Source organism: Onychostoma macrolepis, chromosome 09, assembly GCF_012432095.1.
Source record: "Onychostoma macrolepis isolate SWU-2019 chromosome 09, ASM1243209v1, whole genome shotgun sequence".
Taxonomy (NCBI): domain Eukaryota; kingdom Metazoa; phylum Chordata; class Actinopteri; order Cypriniformes; family Cyprinidae; genus Onychostoma; species Onychostoma macrolepis.
In genome coordinates this window covers 25838086-25863706 of record NC_081163.1, presented here as the reverse complement: position 1 = coordinate 25863706, position 25621 = coordinate 25838086, and the positions used below count along the sequence as shown (strand labels likewise).

At 38.9% G+C, this 25621-nt stretch overlaps 1 protein-coding gene across 2 annotated transcripts in view; it reads left to right on the top strand.

The window, feature by feature from the left end:
- Positions 1–25621, top strand: part of dync1i2a (dynein, cytoplasmic 1, intermediate chain 2a) — a 54627-nt gene that overhangs the window by 15361 nt on the left and 13645 nt on the right. For both annotated transcript variants that reach the window (XM_058786921.1, XM_058786922.1), the window contains 3 exons: positions 22568–22654; positions 23493–23655; positions 23752–23851. In XM_058786921.1, the coding sequence (XP_058642904.1) occupies positions 22568–22654; positions 23493–23655; positions 23752–23851 (350 nt within the window). The remainder of the gene's footprint in view (positions 1–22567; positions 22655–23492; positions 23656–23751; positions 23852–25621) is intronic.

Genomic DNA, 25621 nt, shown 5'->3' with positions numbered 1-25621 from the left:
ATTTTGCAGGCAAAAAAGGTGTATTGTCAATAGTGTAGTGATGTATGAAACAGTGATGTATTTTGACTGTGAACATTAACCAAACAATGGTAAATTTAACCACGCTTTAAGACAGCATTTTGAAAATTTGTGTAAAATGCCTTCACTAATGGGACCAGGGGCGCGGGAAGTGGGGGTGCTGAGGGTGCTGCAGCACCCCCTGTTTTTTTCTGTGGGCAACTGTTTAATTGTTGGGAATATAAAAAGTGCAAATAGCCATGTTGTTGGTAGAGGCTAACACTAACTCCACCCACAAACGTATGATTGGGATAGTCAAATTTGCAAAAGACGGTCGTCAATTGACTGATTCAGTGGCGCAGATGGTAAAGTGCGTGCTACCGTACTTTTGACACAATCGACCGGGGTTCGAATCTGCCCTTTGGCGAACTTTTTTTCTCTCTTTTTAAATTTCAAATCACATCACATCAGAAGAGCATTTATTTTTTAATAAAAATGAAGGAAATAATACAAAATTTGAACAAAGCATCGGGAAGGGTTACACCCGAGGTGTAGGGAGAGCTAAGAAGGTGGCATCCATTTAATAATTTGAAATAAAATTAAGAAATTACACTCAATAAGTTGCATACTATTTTATAATGTATTACAATGCAGAGGTGCAGATAATTGCCACTATTTGCAATAAGTAATGTTTTTCTCTAATAATGTTTTTCGCCACAATTAATCATACCCTTTTATTCAATATTTACAATAAGTAATTAGCAGGATCCTGCTATTTTAACAGAATAAACAGAATCTAAAGCTATTTGCACTGTGTAAATAGCATATCACTAAAGAATACCGCTATTTTCACTTAGTGTAAATAGCCTCTACCCCACAACACCCCCAACATAAAACATCTTCCCGTGCCCCTGAATGGGACATAAATGGACATAATCTGATGTGCAGTCACATTAGCAAACTTTTGGCAAAATTTCTCAGGCAAAACATATGAAATGTATGAAACACTGAGGTCACCTTTAAAATAAGCAACTATCTGTTGGTCAGCTGGCTGATTTCATGTGACCAACTGAACCTCTTGTGAAATCTGCGGGAAGTCTTTTGCCCGTATGTGGAATACCAAACCCTGGGGATTCAAATTGAAATTACTGGATGTTAATGTTAACCTTAAAACAGCGTTTTTGGGCATTAGAGGTGTATTTGTTTATAAAGCCTTCACAAAAAACAATGGGACTTAAATTGTCTCAATCTGTTCAATTGCTTGCAAAATGTGCAGTCACATTAGCAAAATTTTGTCAAAACATTTGTAATGTATGCAACATATGAAACACCAAAGTCACATTTAAAACAAGCAACTATCTTGCAACTCTCAACTTGCCGATTTCGTGTCACCAACTGAATCTGTTGTGAAATCTGCAGGAAGTTTTACGCCCATAAGCGGAACACCAAATCTTGGGGATTCCTATTGAACTAACTGGATTTTGACTTTGAAAATATTCAAGCATTTTATGCTTTAGAGGTATATTCAAACAATCAAATCCAGCATCTGAATGGGCCTGTGAAGCTCAGAAGCGCCGTTTAACATTGATCTTTATTGATCTGTTCAAGTAAACTTCCTCTCTGGAGGAGGATGCGACCCGAAGAGCTGCGCACATCTCTTTGTTTTGTTTTCCAGCTGTAAAGCCCATTACGAACAATCCCTTCATTGGGTCTCTCGGGAGTACCGGACTCGTATTCACAAAGCCGAGGTTCGCCTGGGCCTCTTTCACAAGTGCAAACGTGGAAGTCGGCGCTCAGAGGTCTCTCTGCGTCTCCTTTTCTGTGGGCGTCCGACGGACTCCATGCACCTGCAGAGGACATCAAAGAGCATTAGTCTTGTTCTTGAACAACCTCTGACCCCATGGGGCGCTTGCATTAATACATTGTCCTTTGACAAAGCCTGCCGATTACCGGCCGCTCTCTTTCTCTCTCTGCTTACGCCCTCCCCTCGCAAAAAGCTTTTATTTCTTGAGGGATACAAAAGCTATAATTGCTGCTGCTTTGAGATGAGGTGTCGATGGGAAGGGGATCTGCCATCAGGGTGAATTCTGTTAAATGTTTTTCTCCCTCTCTTTTTCTCTCTCCTCCCCTCTGTGGGGTCACCAGGATCACTTGCTTTTCTCCAAATGGGCATTTTTGCTGGCAGGTGCATTACACCCCTTATTTTCAGATTGTCTTTCCGCTGCTAATGCCTGGCAGGTTGATTGCTCGGGTCTGGCTGGCGGAGAAAGGGCCGCGCTGCGTTCGGGCCCCGGACTGAAAGACACTGATTACTGTTTTCCTCCGAGCCTGATTGAGGCCCTTGAAAGGAAAGATTTTAACCTTCTCTCCTCTCTCCTTGCTGAGTACGGGCCCGGCACGGCAAGATGGCCCGTGTCATCAGAACAACTCCATAAACTCATCAGAGCGAACCCCCACCACCCCCTCCTCCCTCTCTCTCTCTCTCTCTCTCTCTCTCTCTTCAAACCCAGCCCTTCCTAAGAGAGCCGTGGACATGTTTCTGATGTAAAATCTGACAGATGACATTATCATTTTGATTATTGCCGGAAAGGGTGATTTCACTCTCTATTGAAACAAGTTCTTCTGGTCATGCAAAAAGCTGCCATTAGCATGGACGAACCACATTTTGATTATCGAATATGACTCCTTGTGGGGAAATTAAAGGAATAATTTACACAAAAATTAAAATAATTTTATTATTTATTCATCCTCATGACGATTGGACGATATCTTTGATGAATATCCTAGATGCTTTTTTTCTGTATAGTGTGTTATTAAAGTCTTCAGTTGTAGCATTATATTCATAGTGTTCTGAGGTCAGTTTTGTGTGAAGAAAACATTAAAGATCATTATTTTTCTGATACTATTCCCATTTAAAATAGACTACAGAAGTTACATTTAAAGGGTTAGTTCACCCAAAAATGAAAATTAGTCTGTTTTACTCACCCTCAAGGCATCCTAGGTATATATGACTTTCTTCTTTTGAGACGAATACAATCAGAGTTATATAAAAATTGCCCTTGCTCTACCAAGCTATGCTTTTCCAAGCTTTCCAAGGTGTTTTTGTTCAACACTCCAAAAGTAGTCAAATAAAGTGTATCCATCCATATTTAAAACGTTGGGTTATGGTTATAACCTTAGTTCTCTGAGGGAGATGAGTGAGACATCTCACTATGGGAAACGCCTCTTGCGTGGCCATCCGTGAAGCCCTATACAATCACGCCCATCAGGCCCGCTCTCCCGGGAAGCACCACCCCTTCCTATTTAAACAGCAGCGCTGGCTCAGTACGGCATACTTTACAGCTCTTCCGAGTATAAGAATAATGGGCCCTCTGGTGAGATATCTCACTCATCTCCCTCAGAGAACCAAGGTTATAACAACATTCTTTTTTGGTCGACTCGCTCCACATCTCACTATGGGATACAGAAAATGCCCAATATTCCAGCATCCCCTAGCTTATTCATTGCACTTAGCAGTCTTTTATGCTCCTTTCCCTTTTTCTTTACTGTGCTTCCAGCACTGCCTGTAGCAAAGCAGATTTTGTCACGTCCAATTTATAAAATTTCACAAAAGTATGAGGAGAAGCCCAGTCGTCTGCCGCACACACATCTTCCATGGAGATACCCTTAAATACCGCCCAAGACACGGCCATTCCTCTTGTAGAATGAGCTCTTAGGTTTCCTGGTAATAGCTGACCTTTCACTAAATATGCCAGTTTTATAGCTTCCACTATCCAGTGAGATAGTCGCTGTTTTGACAGTGCCTGGCCCTTCTTAGGGTTCGCAAAACACACAAAGAGGTTTTCAGATAGTCTAAAAAAAACAGTCTTCTCCAAGTAAATCCTTAATGCCCAGGTCAGACTTAAGTGCTGCAGATCCCCTATCCTTGAGGACTCTGAGAGAGGAGGGTGGAAAGCCTGAATTTCTATCTCCATCAGGGGTGTGAAGTAACGAATTACAAATACTCACGTTACAGTAATTAAGTAGTTTTTATCAGTAATTGTACTTTTTTGAGTAGTTTACAAATTGTGTACTTTTACTTGAGTACATTTTAAGTGATGTATCGGTACTTTTAATCCGCTATTTTCCTCCATTTGTGGTCGTTACATGCTTATTTTAATTAAATTTTTATCCATCAACGTGATTGGATTGAGAGATATAAATCGGTCTCGTGACTTTCGTCAAATCAAATTGTCCATAGAAAACTTTAACCGCTAACTGCTGTTTATCATGGCTGCTGAAAGTGCATTCTTCAAGCATCAATTCAGTTGCATCTTCCTCTAATATGTTAAGGTACATTTCGGATTTCTGCTTACTAAATGATTTATGCTTGGCTATCTACACGGCCTGAAATGTGGTGTGAGGTTGCGGGTATTGCGTACAGTGTTAACTCCCACAAGTGCCACGTTCGGTAAATTCCCACTTACTAATGCTGGGTACACACCACAAGATAATCTGTCTGATTTTGGGCCGATTTCTCCCCTTTCGACAATCCTAGGTAATGTCCCGATTATCCTGGTGGTTCTAAAGATTATCTTATCAGATTTTCCTGTGGTATGTTAAGAGTGACTGAATCTGCTCGGAAGAACATCCGAGGCGCCCTGATCGCGAATCGTAAATATTCAACATGTTGAATATTTACAATCAGAAATCCTGATGTGTGGGGGGAACCCCAAGGACAAACGCGCATACGATGTCGAGATTATCATGTGAAACGAAACCATATCCAATCAGAAAGCGAGCTGACAGAAGACAGAAGCATAACAAACGCAGTCACAGTCATGGCGCAGCACAAAAGGATTTGGACACTGTCATCGCCATTTCTTTCTGCCATTACCAAAGACTGGGGCTTTGCCATTACTTTAAAGCCTTAAATCTATTCTTTGAATAATTTGTAATTATTTATACTTGTTTAAGGAAATGTAATTTTCTTATTGCTTTTCCTTTTTTATTATATATTTTTTTTATTGTTTTTTTGTTTATTATTGTATTTGATGTAATTTATATGTTATTGCCCTTGTATGTTCTTTGTTCTAAAATTGCAAAAAAAAAAAATCTTGTTTATTCTCAAGTCTCCAGAGATTTCCCGTGTTGACAGTCAGGACTCTTGGTTGAAAATCTGTTGATGTGTGGTGTGCTGTTTGTCACATTGCAGCACACCACACACTATAAGAGCAAAACGGTTAAATCTAGGATTCTTTTGTCCTCATGTTTGTGGTCTCTCACATTTTGAAGATCTTATAAGGTAGTGTGTACCCAGCATTATGAGACACGCGATCTGTGCTGCCTCGTCTCTCTCTCTCTCGTGTGTTCTGCAGCAGTTACTTGGATAAGTCGTTGTTGCTTGTTGAACTAGTTGACTTTTGATGAGTTTGAGCGCACGCTGTGAAAAAGTGTTGGAAACACTGTAATTTGGAAACTGTGGCTACTGCATCTGTGTCAGCGCGTGATGTAATAAAACTGAAGCTTGTTAATAAACGTTTATTTTTTATTTTATTTTATCCATTTTATACAATCCGCCTTTATTTAGCAGGTGCACTCGCGCATAAACAATTTTCAGGTTAAACACTTTTTGTTCCATTCAGTTGTGGATGCTGCGGATTCACTGAGACTGCCGCGGCTCAGCAATTCTCGCTATTTAATGCATTTTTTCTTACAAATTGTATTATCAGCATAACAATTCGAGTAAATGTGTAAAAAAGGTATGACATGATGCCATCCTTCTAGAACAATGTGCATTTATGTTAAAATTGTAACATAAATTATCAAGTTTAGTTATTCTTATTTCTTTATTGCAAAATGCTAAAACTGGCACCGTTTTGGAGAGAAATGGGCTCTCATTTTAACCCATATCATGGTGTGTGATGCTGAACTATGAGTTTCTAATGGTGTTTGTATTTGCACTGTTCTAAACATTAATATTTTAAGTGCAACAACAGCATGCTGTCTCAGTGGCACATAATTTTAAATCTATTTTTTCAGATTTTATGATTTAAATGGGGATGATTGTACTGAGAATAACTTTAATCTTTTCTTCAACTGAATACTGTTTCCGTGCTGTTTTGATGTATTTTAAAGAGTTGGCAGTCAAAATTAAAACAGCTGGATGATAGATATTCTTCATTCTTTATGACAAACAAGATAATGTGAATTACAGAATGTACAGCATTTTCTTTTTTAAATGTATAAAATGCAGTGTACAGCGTTTATTATGAGGGGGTAGAATCCACAGCTCAGTACTCACTACTCAATACTCATGAGTACTTTTAAATAGGATACTCTTTTACTCTTACTCAAGTAGTTTTTTGGACAAGTACTTTTACTCTACTCACAATACATTTTTTGGAATGTAATGGTACTTTTACTTGAGTATATTTTTTCAGTACTCTTTCCACCACTGATCTCCATACATGAATAGCCAGGCATGACTACCTTGGGCACAAATGCTGGGTTTGGGCGCAAGATAACTTTGGAATTTTTTTTTGTAAACTTGATACATGCAGGGTTGATAGATAATGCATGTAACTCCCCGACCCGCTTCATAGAGGTTAGGGCGAGCAGTAAAGCTGTCTTGTATGAGACAATCTTCAAATCTGCCTACTCCAAGGGTTCTAAAAGGCTTCCCTGAGTGCTTCCAGGACCAGGACCCATGTTGGTAATATAGGTTTGGTGATTGGTCTCAGGCGGTGCACACACTTCATAAATCTACTTACGATAGGATGCTTTCCTACTGTTTCACCGTTAAATCCCTTGTGGCAAGATGAAATGGCCGCCAGGTACACTTTGATTGTAGAGAAGGCTTTGTCTCCTCCTAGCATCTTCTGAAGGAAGGTAAGGATGTCTGACACTGATGAAAGAAATGGTTCTTCTGTCTTTCTATCTTTCCTGACACCATGTCTCAAAACCTTTCCATTTTGCCTCATACAGAGATCTGGTGGAGTCTGCTCTAGCACTCTGTATGGTGGAGATCACATTCTGAGGCAGGCCCAGGCTATTCAGGTTAGACCTTTCATTGGCCAGACCCAAAGATTCCACCTCTCCAGATGTGGATGAAAAATCCTCCCCCCTGCCAGAGAGAGGAGATCTCTGTGCTGAGGAAGACGCCATGGATGTGAATACAGCAGTTGAACTGTCTCTGCTGTCCATAACGGGGCTATTAGGAGGACCCTCACCCTCTGTGATCTGATTCTGGACAGTGTGGGGAGGATAAGGCTTATCGGTGTCAAAGCATATAACAGAGTCTCTGGCCAGGGACGTGCTAATGCATCCATCCCTAGTGGCGCATTCATCCCCTTTAGTGAGAAGAACAGGGGACAATGTGTGTTCTCCTCTGAGGCAAATAGATCCACTCTTGCCTGACTCCTGAACTACCTCTGGGTGGAGCCTCCATTCCCCCTCGACAACAGGTCTGTCCCAATATTCATTTGGCCTGGCACATGTGTCGCTCTGAGAGACCGCAAGTGCTTTCTGCTCCATAATAATATTCTTTTTGCCAAGGCATGCAGACTCCTCGATCGGACTCTCCCTTGATCTGACTAACACATGACAGCCTCTTATCTGTGGAAGGAAGTGTTTGAAGGCCAGGGAAACTGCAAGGACTACCAGACAATTTATATGCATTACTTTGGCTGATTCTGTCTATACCCCATTCACAGGTTGTCCCTCTATTATCGCTCCCCAACCCAGTGAGGATGCATCTGTGGTGGCCACCTTGCGATTTGAGACTACTCCCATTGCCATTCCTTTCATCGGGAATTCCCTGTCCTGCCAGATGAGCAGTGCCTTTAAGCATTGGGCTGAGACACGCACCTTTCTGTGTAAATGTCTGGAGGGATATAATCTCAGAGAAGCAACCCATCTCTGAAAGTCTCTCATGAACAGTAGCCCAAAAGGCACTACTGCTATGACAGAAGCCATGAGGCCCAGCAACCTCAGACAAAGCTGAAAAAAGTTTTCCCCGGATGAAACTGACTTACAGAGTTCCTTTAAATTCTCCCTGCTCTGTTCTGACAGGATTGCCCAGTAAGATACTGAGTGTAGGTTTAAACCCAGAAATATTATTGACTGAGTTGGAGTCAATGAGTTCTTCTACTGGTTTACTACAAAGCCCAGAGCATTTGAATGCATTAACACTGCCTTCGTATGCAGATCTGCCATCTCCTTTGGCCTGGCACAAATTAACCAGTCTTCCAGATACGCTAATATCCTTATACCCTGCTGTCTCCGTGGTGTTAGTGCCGTTTCCACACATTTTGTGAAAATTCGGGGTGCTAGAGACAGGCCAAACGGTAGAACTTTGAACTTGTATATCTTGCCCTAGAAAGCAAACCTTAGGAATTGTCTGTGCTGAGGATTGATCTGAATATGGAAATAAGCATCTTTCAGATCTGTTGAGGTGAACCAGTCTCCTCTTTGTATAGAATGGAGCAGGGATTTGTGTGTCAACATTCTGAATTTGTATTTTCTCAGGTGTTTGTTTGAAGTTCTAAGGTCCAAAGTAGGCTGTATGCCTCCCCCTTTCTTTGGGATCAGAAAATACTGGCTGAAGAATCCCTTCTTTGATTCTTCCACTGGTACTCCCTAATTGCTTCCTTGAGAAGGAGAGAATTTATCTCTTCCTTCAAAATGTTTGCATTCTCTGCCTGCACTCTTGACTGTTTTATTCCCGAGAACCCCGGAGGCCTTCTCGCAAATTGCAGTCTGTAGCCCTTTTGAATCGTGCTGAGTAACCACTGAGAATCTGTGCATTTCACCCAATTGTCTAGGTGTACTGATAAATCTCGCACCTTGTTCAAACGTTGTGTTGGAGAGACCTCTAGTGGTGAAACCTGGAACTGTGATAGACTTTCTACTTGCACTACAGGTGTTTTCAACAATACAGTTTGTACAGGGTGCTTGTGTAACACCATATTGTGACTTACACAATCTCTTTTCATTTGTATAAGAGACTTGTTTGAATTTAGAAAAAGGGAAGAACAAGAGACCACACAATGTTCTTGTGCATTAACAGTCTGCTTTATTTGATTCAACAATACAGGGGAAACGTGTGTGATGGTGCTTCTTGACATTCTGTACTCGACCCCAGGGTATGTGTGATAGTTGGTGAGTGCCTTTGATGCTCATCATTGTACTCCGGGGGATTTGCGGAGACAATGTGATAAACAGACTGGAATCTGCTAAACCGCCTGTTTCTTCTTTCTTCCCCTCGCAGTTGGAGGGGGAGGGGTGGGGCCGCTGCCTCTTGAGCGAAGGATTTTCGCTGCAAAGAGGGAGATTGTTTATCTTGATCATACTGAACAACCACCAGTGAGGATGTACTTCCGCTCCTCGGCCCATGCCAATATGCTTGCCCTCCTGTCAGTCTTGCTTGTGTATAAACTGGACGACGTGATGTTTGTCATTGCATAGGGGCTCTACAAGGCACAAACGACCTGAAGGCTTCTCGTTCCCTTCCCTTTGCCTCGAATCAATGCTGCATCGTTGCCACAGCTGGCCCGAACAGGCCTTTAGGATCTACCAGCTGATCAATGAAGTGAGTCCTATCTTTTCCCCCCATGGTGGACAAATTCAGTCAGAGTGATCTCTGCCCAACTACCGCCAGACCCACCGTTCTTCCTGTGGACTGAGCCAGGCATCTTGAAGAGCGCAATATGAGATCTGTTACCATGCGAATCTCGGTCCACAGCTCAGTGACATCCTTTCCTTGCGACAAGGCCCCTGCCATCTCCTCCTCCAGTTCAGCAATGTAAGCCAACAGAAGAGTGATTGCGTTAGTAGCGCGTTCAGTCTGAGTTGAAGATTTATAAATATTTTCAAAAATCGATGCTGAGAAACGATCAGATCTTTGAGGCAGCTTAGGTGCGATCATGGATAACCCGACCGCTGATCAGGGATCCAGATGGCCCGCCAGTGATGCCTCCATTGACGGCATGTGAGACCAGCCCATCTCCTGCATGCCTGCCATGTCCAGCAAGGAAAACCCATATACTGGAACTCTAGATGACAGTGGTCTTTCCCAGTATTTCATCAGATCATCCAGGAAAGGTGGAAGTGCCTGATGAACTGTTTAGGTAGTAGGAACAAGGAAATTCCCATCTAGCCTCGAGCATTTTGTGGCAGGGATAGCAGATGGCCAATCAATGCCCAGTTTACTTGCCGCTCGACAGCAAACCTTGTGCAGAGTTATACCCCCTGTTGCCGTCTGCTGTTCTTCTACCCCTGGCTGGTAACCAGGGGACTCGAGGAGCAAACAGGTCTTCATCATCGTGATGGAAACTGAATCAACTTCCAGTAGGACTTTAGGGAATGACTCAATTTCCATCTCGAATCCGCTAACTGCCAAGTTGGTCAGCCCAACTTGGCAGTTAGCGGAAGTTACACAAAACTGTTCATTATAGTTTTTAAATATTGAAATATTTTTAATACGGAGCCGTGTGAGGCACATTTTAATATGGATGGATGTGCTTTATTTGACTACTTTTGGACTGTTGAACAAAAACACCCACCCATGCCATGATTCATCTGAAAGAAGAAAGTCATATACACCTAGGATGCCTTGAGGGTGAGTAAAACATGGGCTAATTTTCAGTTTTGGGTGAACTAACCCTTTAACTACAAAATGGTTCAAGTAGTTCTATCATTACAACTCTCTGAAGATTTTAGCATGGTAATGAATTTTCTCAATATTAATTTTTTTTTTTTTTTACACCCTCAGATTCCAGATTTTCAAATTGTTGTATCTCAGCCAAATATTGTCCTATCATAACAAATACATCCATACATCAATGAAAAGCTTATTTATTCAGTTTTCAGATGATTTATAAATCTCAATTTCGAAAAATTGACCCTTATGACTGGTTTTGTGGTCCAGATCTGCTACGGGTTATTATACACTCCCCTCCAAAAGTATTGGGACAGTGAGGCCAATTCCTCTATTTTTGCTGTAGAGTGAAACATTTGGGTTTTGACATCAAAAGATGAATATAAGAGGATTTATATGTCGGCTTTTATTTCCAGGTATTTACATCTGGATCTGACACACAACTTAGAAGATATCACCTTTTGTTTGAACCCACCCATTTTTCATGTGAGCAAAAGTATTGGAACGGATAGAATTAACATAATTAAAGGGGTCATATAATGCCATTTTTGTACAAGCTAATATGATTCTTTAGGGTCTAAATTGAAAGTTTGTAATATACTTTAATTAAAAATTCTCATTAGTATTGTAAGAAAACACTCATTTTACCTGGTCAAAAACAGCTCTCTGTTCAGCACACCGTTTTAGTGCGTGTGTTTTAAATGCTAGTGAGCTTTGCTCGCCCGCCCCTCTGTTCTGTGGGCGTTTTGACCTAACACACGTGAGTGTTGCCTTGACAACAGTTGAGGGTATATTTTGAAGAATGGCAGCGGAGTCTCTGAGGATACTGTGCAACCGTAACGCTTTTGTTCATTATAAACGTGGGATTATTAATTATATTGAGAACGTCAGAATAGAAAACATGCATGTACCCTGAATGTAAACATTAGCCACATACATCGTGAAGCGTGCTAGCGATTTGCAAAGATTAATATAAAGGTTAATTAAACGTTACACTCACTTCTTCTGGAGGTTCAGCAGGAACACGAATAGTTGGTACCGATTCTTTTTCAGGAGCAGCTTCTTAGCAAAACCAGCTTTATACTGACCTTCATTTATAAAGCAGTCTGGTGAAAAATGATTCGCAAACATGAAAACATTGACGTTGCTCGTGGGGAATATTCCTTCAAAAGCGAAACTCAGCCACTGTGTCTTCAGCGGTTCGGACTTAGGAACATCAAAATGACTGCTGTGTTCATTATTGCACCGAGAACAGAACACCACAATCGCTAGACGCCATTCTGCTCATAGACAGCTCCAGCGTATATCAACAATGACGCGGACTATGATTGACAGCTCGCTCACGAGCAAGGGCGGTCTGTGTTGAAACACTGCTGTCAATCAACCATCGTGGGAGGCGTCCGACCGTGTGACGCCACACGGTCGAACGGCTTGATTTGAGACAGGGTAAAACAAATAAGGAGATTAAAAAAAAAACACTGGATGGATTTTTATCATTTTATGATGGTTGTGTACAGGCACTGCTAACACACATTTCAGTACAATCAACTTGTAAAAGTGCATGTACCATTATATGACCCCTTTAAAGTGAAAAAGACTTAATATTTAGTTGCAAATCCTTTGCTTTCAATGACTGCATCAAGCCTGTGACCCATTGACATCACCAAACTTTTGCATTCTTCTTTTGTGATGCTTTTCCAGGCTTTCAGCGCAGCCTCTTTCAGTTGTTGTTTGTTTTGGGGGGTTACCCCCTTCAGTCTCCTCTTTAGCAGGTAAAAGGCATGCTCTATAGGGTTTAAGTCTGGAGATTGACTTGGCCAGTCTAAAATCTTCCACTTCTTGCCCCTGATGAACTCCTTTGTTGTTTTGGCAGTGTGTTTTGGGTCATTATCTTGCTGCATGATAAAGGATCTCCCAATAAGTTTGGTTGCATCTTACTTTAAATTGGCAGACAAAATGTTTCTGTAGAATTCTGAGTTCATTTTGCTGCTGCCATCATGTGCTACATCATCAATGAAGATTAATGAGCCCATCCCAGAAGAAGCCATGCAAGCCCAAGCCATGACATTACCTCCACTGTGTTTCACAGATGAGCTTGTATGTTTGGGATCATGAGCAGATCCTTTCTTTCTCCAAACTTTAGCCTTTCCGTCACTTTGGTAAAGGTTAATCTTTGTCTCATCAGTTCATAAAACTTTGTCCCAGAATTTTTGAGGCTCATCTCTGTACTTTTTGGCAAATTCCAGCCTGGCCTTCCTATTCTTCTTGCTAATGAGTGGTTTGCATCTTCTGGTGTAGCCTCTGTACTTGAAATCTTCTGCGAACAGTAGATTGTGATACCTTCACTCCTGCCCTCTGGAGGTTGTTGCTGATCTCGCTTACAGTTGTTTTAGGGTCTTTCCTGACAGCTCTCACAATGTTTCTGTCGTCAACTGCAGTTGTTTTCCTTGGTCTGCCTGTTCGATGTCTGTTACACCAGTGGCTTCTTTCTTCTTCAAGGCATTCCAAATGGTTGAAATGGCTATGGCCAATGTGTGCGCAATGGCTCTGATTGATTTTCCTTCTTCTCTCAGCTTCATAATTGCTTATTTTTCACCCATAGACCGCTCTCTGGTTTTCATGTTGGTTACACCTCTTAACTATAAATGCAGTTTGAACAGGCAAAACCCAAATCTGAAACTGAGCGTAGACATTCAGTGCTAATTATGTTTGAATAATCATTGTGAAAGGACACACCTGGGCAAAAAAATACACCTGTCAGTCACATGTTCCAATACTTTTGCTCACATGAAAAATGGGTGGGTTCAAACAAAAGGTGATATCTTCTAAGTTGTGTGTCAGATCCAGATGTAAATACCTGGAAATAAAAGTGGGCATGTAAATCTCTTGTCTGATATTCATCTTTTGATGTCAAACCCAAATGTTTTCAGTCTACAGCAAAAATAATAGAATTGGCCTCACTGTCCCAGTACTTTTGGAGGGGAGTGTATAATAACCCGTAGCAGATCTATACAGATGGAGCTGGGGAAGGTGGAGGATTTCAGAGGAACTCTGAAAGTGCACTGCGAAATGCTGTCGTGAATGCTACTCAGACATTTAAATGTAAAGCAGTAAGCTCATTGGCAACGTATGCTAAATGAATCCGTTTTTGCCAAGTAGTTTAACACTGTGAATATCATCAATTTGCATTATCGACTCATCAGCCTGCGCCATCTAGTTTCATGACAGAACTCGTAATTTCTCTTGGTCAAACAGGATTTTTGCCAATGCTGCCCTATTTGATTTGGAAGCTGTGCTGGAGGGGAGTATTTTCAGTGAATAATGACTTCCATTTCAGTCAGTTTCTCACAGATGAGCTTATGTCTTATAGGGATAGTTCACCCAAAAATGAAAATTTACTGTTAATTTACTCACCCTCAGGCCATCCAAGATGTTGGTGACTTTTTTCCTTGATTAGAACAGTAAATAGGATTTTAGCTGAAGCTGTGGTCCTTGGTGATTGGAAAAATGCAAGTCAGCGGCTAGGTCTGCACGATTCATCGAAATTTCAGAGTATTGCACGGCACTGTAGTGTTTTACACATCAGCAGCTCATGGCCTGTTGCGTTCAGTGTCTCAGTTTGCTGTAAATGCTGCTCCACATGAATTTGTGTGGTGTTAGTTGCGTGCATTGCCGGTATAACATGCATTTGGGAGCACGTGTGCCGATCATCTTCCAAAACTTTTCATGAGAAGTGCTTATAAACCAGCTGTTGCCAACAAAACACAAGCTTTAAGTTTGATGTTTTAAACTTTTGAAAATGAAGTAATTAAGAGCCATAAATATTAGTATTCAAATTTTACAGTTGTTGTTATTGTTATTATTACATTATTTTTCTTTTTATGTTATGGTTTTATTTTGCATATTTTAATTTTTTTTTTTAGAAAGCGTTTACTGGGACTTTACTTTTTAAAAGGTACACCTTTGTACCTGAAGGGTCCATTTTAGTACCTTATTAGTACTTTTTATTATTGTAGTATTTATTTTCATATTTTAAGTTGCAAATGGAATTGCAATCAGAAATCAGAAAAATTGCAATTGGATTTTTTTCCCCAAATCTTGCAACCTTTCTGTGGACTACTTTTTTGTGTTTTTATGGTGCCATTTTCAGACAGTGATCCTTTTGCTTTTTTATTATATTGAAAAGAGGGGCTAGAATAGTGTTTCTCAGTGGGGGCGTTCGGAGAGCATTGGGGGGTGCTGGAACCAATATTTTTGAAAGGGGGCGCTGAGCTGTTCTTGGGGGCATTTGGTTACGGTGAGTTTACACCAAATATGTATGAGCTGAAACTTGCAAAAGAAAATGGTCTGCCACATCACACCGGCTCTACACTGGATGCATCAAAGCGCATTTTCTGTATCTATTTGTCAACTTGTCTGTAGCGCGAGCGCGTTTGGTGCGTTAGAAATAGAACGTGGCATCCGTTTACTGTAGCGCTTGCACTCATTTACTGAATGACTGATTATAACAGGATCCATGTGATTTAAAAAAAATCAGTAAGTTTGCATTTATTTGATAGAACATACAGTAAAAACAGTAAATCTACAATTTGAAAGAACTGCTTTCTATTTGAATATATTTTAAAATGTGTTTTCCTCTCATGCTAAAGCTCTATTACTCCAGCTTTCAATGTCACATGGTCCTTCAGAAATCATGCCGATTGTTGCTCAAGGAATTTTTATTATTTTTATTATTGTAGCTGGCACACCACAACGACGACAAAAGCTAGATTTGAAATTGAATTGATAATAACAAAAATATTAATTTAATTATATTTAATTGATATAAGAAAGATATAAATCATTATAACTATTTTGAAAATGAGAAGCATATGTTTCCCATCTTTCTACAACCCCAATTCCAGAAAAGTTTGAACGTTTTGTGAAATGCCATACAATCAAGAAAATGTTATGTGCTCATTCTCTTTAACCTATATTTAATTGACCGAAGTACAAAGAAAAATATCCAATGTTTTTGCTGGCCAATTTTTTTTATTTAATTTTTTTTTTGTAAATATAAACTAATTTTGATTTTGATGGCTGCAACACACTCCAAAATAGTTGGGACAGAGGCTGTCTCACATCAACTTTCCCTTTAATTACAATGTTTAATTGTTTGGGAATTGAGGATACTAATTCTTAAAAGTTTTGTGATTTCACTAGATGCAAGACTTCAGATGCCCAGTCTGTGGGCATCGTTGTCTGATTCTCCTTTTCATGATGGGCTGTACATGTTCAATAGGAGACAGATCTGCTGGCCAGTCAGTCACATGCACGTCTCTATGAAAACATTTTATTGTAGCACATGCAGAATGAGACCTGGCATTGTCTTGATCTAATAACCATGGACTTCCCATGAAAGACATCATCTTGATGGCACTATATATCACTGTACAATACCAATATATGCCTCCATGTCAAAGGTACCTTCACACATATTCCAATCACCCATCGTGCTCTGCTGCATCTTTTGCATCTGTCACTGATGAAAATATGGCTGAGAATTCGAAATCCATTTTTCCCAAGAAAGAAGTTGAAATGTGGACTCATTTGAGCACAGCACACATTTCCACTGTTTTTGACTGTCTGAGATGGGCTCTGGTCCTGAGAATGCGGTGTTATCACTGCATACAATTGATAGCTTTCTCCTTGAGTAACAGAGATTCAAGTTGCATTTATTGATGCAGCAGCAGACTGTTAAGTGAGAGTGTTTTTCTGAAGTACTCCTGACCCCATGTGGCAATTTAACACCGCAGCATGACGGTTACTTATGCAATACCATCTGAGGGCTCAAAGATCATGCAAATTCACCTGAGGTTTCCTGCTTTGCCCTACACAGACTGAGATTTCTCTGGATTCCCTGAATCTTTTCACAGTATGGTAATTGGTGAAAGACCTAAATTCTTTGCGATTTTGCATTGAGAAATGTGATTTTTGATTTGTTTGGCACAAAGTGATGAGCCATGACTGAGACTGAGATGATCCTTTTATACCCAAACATGATACACTGTAAAACCGAACAGTGAAATGAATGAAATGAAATGAGTTAATTTCACTCAAATAATAATGAAAGTTCATTAGACTTAATTCAAATAAGTTCTGTAAACTCAAAATGTCGTTGTAGTAAGGTGAACTTAAAATGATTGTTTTCTAGTTCCCACCATGCTTTGCATCAGACAACAAGGAAAATAAATGTAGAAATTAAGTGTTATTTAGTGTGTTTTTGCACAAGAGTGTTTTAACATAGAGTTAGTACTTAAATGTTGTGTTATGTTAGGATTTACATAGGTTTTGTTGGTTTTGTTATGTTGGTAGTGTTACCGTTGTGGTGAAGAGTAGCACCTGTGGTTAGGTTGGGGATGGATAGCAAAACTTAAAGACTATATATACTGCATGTTGTTTGATTATTCACATGCAAGTGTGTCAAGAGTCTTTTAGATAACTACTTTAGTGTGCCAGTGTGCTGTTTGCACTTAACTAAAGATCTGAATGAATGTGCTGTTTATGGAAGCAAGTTGTATATAATTATCATTGTGATGAGTGGGGTGGGATCATGGAAGTGAGGCTTGGCTTGGCTCCCGTTGCTCTCGGCCCCGCCCCACTTGTCATAAAATTTTTAAACTCTAATAACTTTTTTAAAAATTGAGTTTGTTTACTCAAATGTTTTCTTAACTTATTGGGTTTTACAGTGTACCCTGGCCTATTACCAGTTCCAAAAAAATTATTTGTACTTCTGTCAATTAAATAAAAGTTAAAGAGAACTAACAAATCAAAGGTTCTTGATTGTATTGCATTTTACAAAACATCCCAACTTTTCTGGAATTGGGGTTGTACTTTGAAGTATTTGTAAGCAAACTTTGAAATATTTTCACAGAATTTATGAAATATAGTAAAAGGGTTTATATTTCTTCCATTTGCAAATGTAAATGTGGTTTACCCACCAAAATTACCATGTCTACTATGTCAGAGAAAAGGAAATTCAATATATTCTAAAAAAAAATAACATTTTTCTAAAATAATTTTTTTTTTTTTAAACTAAGGGATAAATATTGTTATTTTTCACTGAAAGCTCATTAAAACATCCATACATATCACAGAAGTAAAAGGGTGTTCAAGAGTTCCAGGAACAGAAGAACAAACTAAAATCTTTTTTTTTTTTTTTTTTTTTTTTTTTTTGTAATGCCCCTGTGGATATATTCTAAACAGGATATTTTTTTTTAATCAAGTCTCTTTAAATTTGGGGCAAGGTATATCAGATCTCAACATCATTGAAGCTGTAGTAATGAAAATCACCAAACATGCTTAAAAACTAAGCTTAAATTTAATCTTATTACACTTTATTTTCAAATATTTCACTGTAAAAAAGTAATTCACTGTCTTATTTGATTAACTCAATGGATCCTTAAATTAACTAAATTTCTTAAAAATTAGGGATGCATGATATTTATCGGACAGATAAATTATCAACCGATATGGGTGAAAATGACGTCATTTTTATTGTTCCGATAAATAAATGAAATCCGATAAAGTATGCGTGCTGGTAAATCAATCAATCAGTCTGATTTATCTGAGAGTCATCCACTTTCCGAGTGCAATCTGCAGCTTTAAACTGCAGTGATTCTCAGCTTGTCACGCTCATTACGTCATCATTTGTGAACATGTCTTTGCCAGTCTGGAAGTTTTTCTCGGTGGCAGAGGAGGACAATACCATTGCTATTTGCAACGCATGTTGAGCAAGGATTGCGAGAGGAGGAAAAAAGGCGTCAAGTTTTAACACAACAAATCTTATATCTCACTTGAAAGGTCGTCATCGCGGCGAAGCTGTATTAAAAGAAAATAATAATTAGGGACTTTAAGCAGCCTCCACTGCTGGAACGGCAACGGCATTCCAATGTCATATTGCATGTTCGCGACTTCAATTGCTACTTCGTGGCGTTCTACTGTAACCGTCTACTAGGGGAGAACAGTTGTTTTGCCGTATTCGTTACAACGTGACAGCTTAAGTAGTTAAATGTTGCGTTTTATGGTATATACCATAGGTCACTAACAGGCGGACCGCGGTCTGGGTCCGGACCCAGAAGCCGTCCCATCTGGACCCGGACCTATAGCTTCTATTTCAACTGGCGCAGCTTTTGTAGTCTTTACGGTAGCGGACTCCGGTCCGAATCCGTGAAGGCTTTTGACATAATGAAATAAATACCAAACGCTAATTTCTAGTACATCAAATTTATATCTAGCAGATCAAGGTCAGCTCTAGAGCCGTTTGGGTGCAGTCGTGCGTGCAGTGATGAGAGCAGAGAGCTGCCCGCTGCGCGCAGACAGATGAAACTTTCAGTGGGTGAAAAGCAATGGCATTTTCAAAAATTAGGAAAGTTGACGGGTCCTTAAAAATCTTAAATGTTACAAGAAAGTCTTAATTATGATTTCAGGAGGTGTTAAATGTGGGGACTGAAAGACAAGAATTGCGCTATTCTTTGAATAAATATGAGCGCTGCACGTTTCAAAGTCATCTGCTTCGCTGCTTTGTGTACTGCTGCCATTCCCAAAGCGCCACCTGCTGGAAGAGAATGATTTTCCATTTTCAATCAGCCCGTACGTCTGCTGTTGTCAAAGGCCAATGTGAAAATCAATGCATGTTTTTAGCAGCAAACACGCAGAGTTGTAAATGTGAACTGGTGGATCAACAAGAAGATGTGTTATAAAATGTAAACAATTAAGGCAGTAAAATATATTTATATGTTATTTAATTAATATAATACTTGATTATTTTTGTGAAAACCTGCATCTGAACAGTAAATCGTGCTTTTTACAGTCATTTAATTTTTTATTTATTTTGATTTTTTTGTGCAGGTCTTTAAAAAAAAAAGGTCTTTAAAAGTCTTGAATTTAAGGTTAAATATCCTGCAGATACCCTGGCCTGGCAAAAACCATCGAATGTTTTTTTTATAATTGTTCGGACCTCGGCTGGTGGGGAGGGTTCATTACTGGACCTCGAGCCGTTTTAGTTGAAGACCCCTGGTATATACCATTTAATTCTATCAGTATGTGATTCCACCATTAGTCTTTCATTTAATCTGTGTTGATTATGTTTTAAACTTAAGCTAATTTTAACGATTTTTTTTTTCGTTTGTACAAAGATATGTCTGCTGTTAGCAACAGCACCTCAGGTAGCTCTGAGACTAAAGATATGTGAAGAGAACAATGTAATTATTGCCTAAACATCCTCCTCATAATCCATCATTTGTATTTAAATAAATGACTGAATGCCACGTTGTGCCGTCTTGTTTAGGTTGCTTAATGAGTTTTATGTTCTCGGCTACGGCGGTGTAACCACTTACTTCTGGTCAATGTAGCCAGTCCATTCGCAGCTGTTGCTTAAAGTCTCTATATAACTTCCTCATCCTCATGCACTAAAAAGGTTGAATAGATGCATTTCTTTATGCATGAAATATTTGAATATAAATTTGCTGTTAATGAGTTGTTAATTGCAGATAAACCATAGTTCTGTCATAGTTCTGTTAAACCATTTCTGTTACTAAGTATTGTGGTGCCTTACACAAAAAATAAAAACATTTGAAGAGTCAACAGACTGATGTTTGCTATTATAGTTACGCCAGAGCTACTAAAACAGTTTCATCAGTGCATCTTAGATTTTGTATTCTCCTGGGTGCACAAACTGCAGATTATATGAAAATTGTAATATAAAAATGTGAACTTATCAGTTATCGGTATCGACCATGAGAAGGACTTAATTATCGGTTATCGGTATCGGTTAAAAATTTTCATATCGTGCATCCCTATTAAAAATCATAATGACCCCATACATTTGAATGGTACTGTAAAAATAACAGTCCTCATTATAAACACAAAATAATAATCAACTGTAATGTTCAGTGAAGACAATTTGACTGTTTTATTTGATGGTGGGCGTTGAGGGACCTGGATAATGGGTAGGGGGTCGCTGGCTCAAAAAAGGTTGAGAACCACTGGGCTAGAATATTCTTCAGATATTCTCCTTTTGTGTTTCACTGAGGAAGGAAAGTCATATGGATTCAGAACAGTATGAATGCAAATAAATGAAAACATTTAATTTTGGGAACTATTCCTTTAACATCCTTTTAAAAAATTTCCCTGAGTTTTACATTTGTTCAGGCCTCATTGGTAGAGTATTGTCAGAGATGAGCCGTGTGTGGCTTACAGCTGGTCATTGCAGCAGCTTCATTTAGCTGCTCATGTTTGGGGGTGAATAGCGGTCCCTGGACCCCCTGCCGACTCTCTAATTGCACAGACTTGTGTATCCGGAGAGAGTCTTGACTAAGAGCAGTCAGGCAGAAACCCCTGTGCCATCCCTGTGCCACCACACACACAAATGCAGCAAAACCATCTGCCTAACACACACACACAGCCATCAGCTGTCTCAGCCGCTGGCACCTGCTGCCCTGTGTGTGTGTGTGGGATGCGCTGCTGAATGGTCTCTGTCTCAGTTACGCCGGGAGTCTGTTGGACGGGCTGTAGGTTAAGACCTCGGTGATGGTGTAGCCCCCTGTAGATTAGAGAGAGACAGACTCTGGGATGTAGATACAATGTCCAAACACACACACACGCCTAATATATATTAGTCTATTATATAGTGGTTCAATGCATTATATTGTGTTTTTTTTTTTTTTTTTTTTCACAGATCGGATTATTTTTTCGGATAAGCAAGAAAAAAAAACAAATTTAAAGCACAGAGAATGACAATGCCGTGAAGGGTTTTTGACATAGGCTAATTTTATGCGTGTGTATGTATAGGCAACTCGGTATTTCCGCGCTGTCTGAAACGCATCTCTTTTGCTTGTGCGCACTTTGATTGTGTGCGAGAACAGCACGTGAGTAACGAATTAAGCTCTCTTTCGTTTCTTCTTCTTGTGGTTTAAAATTGCTTGAACGTGTAAATTGGCAAATTAATCTGCGAATCACGTGTGTGCCGAACAGTGCGGTCTCGTCCATACGTATCACTGATAAACTGCGATCCGTTTACCCCTAATATGTGACAGATCAGAGCAATCTTTCATTTACTTATTTAACATAAAAATTGTCAAATTGCTACTCTGTATCAATCGCACACAACGAAAATACAGAATAATTAGAACAATCATTAACACGCAATGAATAAGTGTCTCATATCTATACACATTTCTCCCAGGACGTTCTTGCGACCCGGTAGCAACTCTTCAGTCACATTTAAAAATGCACATTGGATGTTTTTTGATCCACTTCATATAGTTAGATAATTTATATATTTTTAATTAGAGAAAATGGCACGTAAATTTTAGCTTTAATTTAACCACTATGGTTGATAAGTAAAAATGAAAGTAAATTTCCCACCTTTTGGATTACAGTGGTTTCATCTCAAAAAAAGTTTTTTTTAGAAGTCTCTTTTGTTTTTTTTGTTTTTTTTTAATCAAAACGTAATCATTTTAGTTTTTCATGACGTTTATTACAGTCTCTGACCCTTAGAATTAAAAAGACTGCTTTTGCTACTGTACCTTTTAAGAGGTTATTTGCACGTTAATGATTTCTGTTACTATTGGCTGACTTGGCTGACATGCAGAATGGTTCCTATTGTACTTAGGTCAAGTTGCTGAACACTGAATAGGTGTTGATATGTAAATGTGGATTTTTGCTAACGAATGAATTCGGGAGCCAGATTGTACAATTTGAAAGAACGCAGTGCTATAATGTTACCATGAGTTGTTTAATACCAATTAACCCACAGTAAACAAATGTAATCTTGAAAATACTATATTAACCCAGTTATAACCCAAGTAATGTGTAACATGGGCCCTATAATAAGACAGTTCAGCAGCTCTGGTGTGAATTATGTTTATGTTTGTGATCTTCTTATTGCAGAGGAAGATGAGGAGGAAGAGACCGCACCTCCGCAGCCTGAGGTTGAGGTAGAGAAAGAGAAGCCAGCAGAGAAACAAGATGAGGAAGGTAAAGTATTGAACCACACCTCATATACAGTGTCCTACCAACTCTAGTGTAATACATTAGTGTTATTTTAGTATCATTGATGTTCTAACTATCTTAGTTTTTGCTAATATTTTTAATTAAATTTTTATTTTTATTTTTTTCTGTTTTCTTTTTCATTTTAGTTTGTCAATTTTGTTGTGTTTGTCATTTTTTTTTTTTATTATTATTATTATTTACTTCCCTAATCCTACCCAACACCTAAACTTAACAACTACTTTACTAACTATTAATAAGTTGCAAATTAGGAGTTTGAGACAAGTCGTAGTTAATGGTTTGTAATGGCGAGAATTGTACCTTAAAATAAAATGTCAATTTTTAGTTTAATGTTGGTGTAATGGAAGCACAATCTAGCTAAGAAATATATGTAAGAAAAAATTCACAACAGACCACTTAAATATTGACAGTTTAATGCACACAATTTAGTGCACCCTGCTTCAAGTCGTGGACATGATTCTACCCAGAGTGTGCATTAAATTTTCAATAGTTTAGAGGTTCAAAATCCATTCTTCCACTTATGCACAGTTGCTCCCTGCGATATGCGTGTGTTTAGACATCTTTTGTGATACTCTCTTACAATAATGATTAAGCATCTAGCATAGCTCAATACTGGATTGACTGGAACAAACCTGGAACTGCTTCACAGCCATGCAGTTATGGAGAATTAAACACTATTTAATTAAACACTTTGGAACATTTGTCAACCACTAGAATCAAGAGTTCAACAATTCTGATGCATAAATGCAATTAATTTCATCCAGTTACACACCTGCCATTGTTTCCTGTCTGTTTGTGAGTGTAGCGCCCCCTCATGAGCTAACAGAGGAGGAGAAGTTGCAGATTCTGCACACGGAGGAGTTCATGGAGTTTTTCGATCACAGCACACGTATCATCGAGCGCGCTCTGTCCGAACACGTGGATGTTTTCTTCGACTACAGCGGCCGTGACATGGAGGAGAAGGAAGGGTAACAGTCAGCCCTACTCACCTAAACAAACTCACAAACCAGCTCATGTGCACTGTTTAATGTGAGATACTTGTGTGTGCGTGTGTGTGACTCTAGTGAGATGCAGGCTGGGGGCAAACTGTCTCTAAACAGGAAGTTTGTTGATGATCGCTGGTCCAAACAGCGAGTGGTGACCTGTCTGGATTGGTCCCCACAGGTACGTGACCTCCTAAACTTAATTTATGTCAAAACTTAAAAGTATAAATATTGATTTTCATGAAATATTTGTCTGGTTTCATTTTTTATTTTTTATTTTTAACATTTGAAGCCTTTATTTTCATTGCATTATAACGTATACAATACCATTCAAATCTGGGACCAGGGAGTTTTTTTTTTTAAAGAAATTAGTCTTTTGAGCAATGAAATTGGTAATCATATTTCACAATATTACTGTTTTTACTGTATTTTTGATAAAATAAATGCAGCCTTGGTCATAAGAGACTTTTCAAAAACTTGTAAAAATCTTACTGACACAACTTTTAAATGGTACTGTATAATATTTAACAATGATGTAACACGTGAAATTAGGCTGAAATTGAATTATATTTTTCATTAATAGGTTAGTTTTACAATTTATCAAAACTGCTCCTACTGTTGTTCATGAAAGCATGAAAAATGATTGGATATAATGTTTTGGATATATTGTTTATGTAATAGATATAATATGTAATTAAGTAATGGATATATTTTATAATAGGGTCCAGTTAAACATTTGAACATACCTGATTTGGACATGTGTCTAGTTTGATGTAATAGATCTACAGTATAAACCCTCTCAAACGCACTGCGCCTCATGTGTGTCCACAGCACAAACGTGTGTGTGATTTGAGAGAGAGCACAAAACACACACTGAAACCATGCTGTCAATGTGAGTTTGCATGAGAAATCTCCTGGCGTCATGTTTTTACTCAAGCAATTAGTGGCTAAATACCACAAATGAAACTAAAAAATTTATTAATTTATAAGATTGAATTAAAAACACTGCACAGCTGTAATGACATGTCATGTTACTCCTCAGATTTTTGGAAAAACTAGCTTTCTTTCTGGAAAAGCTATTCTTTTTCACCAGTAACGTAATCATTTACTCACCAACATGTCATTCCAAACATATATGACTTACAGTGCCGTGAAAAGTTTTTTGCCCCCTTCCTGTTTTTTTTTTTTTGCATGTCACACTTAAAAGATTCAAACAAATTTTAATATTACATAAAGATAACCCGAGTAAATACAAAATGCAGTTTTGAAATTATGATTTCATTTATTAAGGTAAAAAAGCTGTCCAAACCTGCCTGGCCCTACGTGAAAAAGTAATTGCACCCTAAATCTAATAACTGGTTGTGCCACCCTTTGCAGCAACAACTGCAATCAAGCGTTTGCGATAACTGGCAATGAGTCTTTCACATCGCTGTGGAGGAATTTTGGCCCATTCTTCTTTGCAGAATTGTTTTAATTCAGCCACATTGGAGGGTTTTCAAGCATGAATGGACTGTTTAAGGTCATGCCACAGCATCTCAATCGGATTTAAGTTCGAACTTTGACATGGCCACTCCAAAACCTTAATTTAGTTTTTCTTGAGCCATTCAGAGGTGGACTTGCTGGTGTGTTTGGGATCATTGTCCTGCTGCATAACCCAAGTGTATGAAGGTAAAATGACGTCAAAAAGATTTGCATGCGCAGGGTAAGATTTGTGAAAGTGTACATAAGATAGCAAGCGTAAATTAATTTTGCATTCGCAAGAAAAGAGTTGTAAAAGTGCAAATTGCATTTCAAGCGTAAGAAAAAAAGATTTGCAGCCTTTTACTGTTTTTTGTAAGTGTATATCAAGTATTGTGAAACTGAAACTTCATGCTAAGGCAAAATAAATATGATCTGTATTCTTCTGACTTTCATTTTTCCGCGCTTACACTTTTGGCGCTGTTGTTTCGCC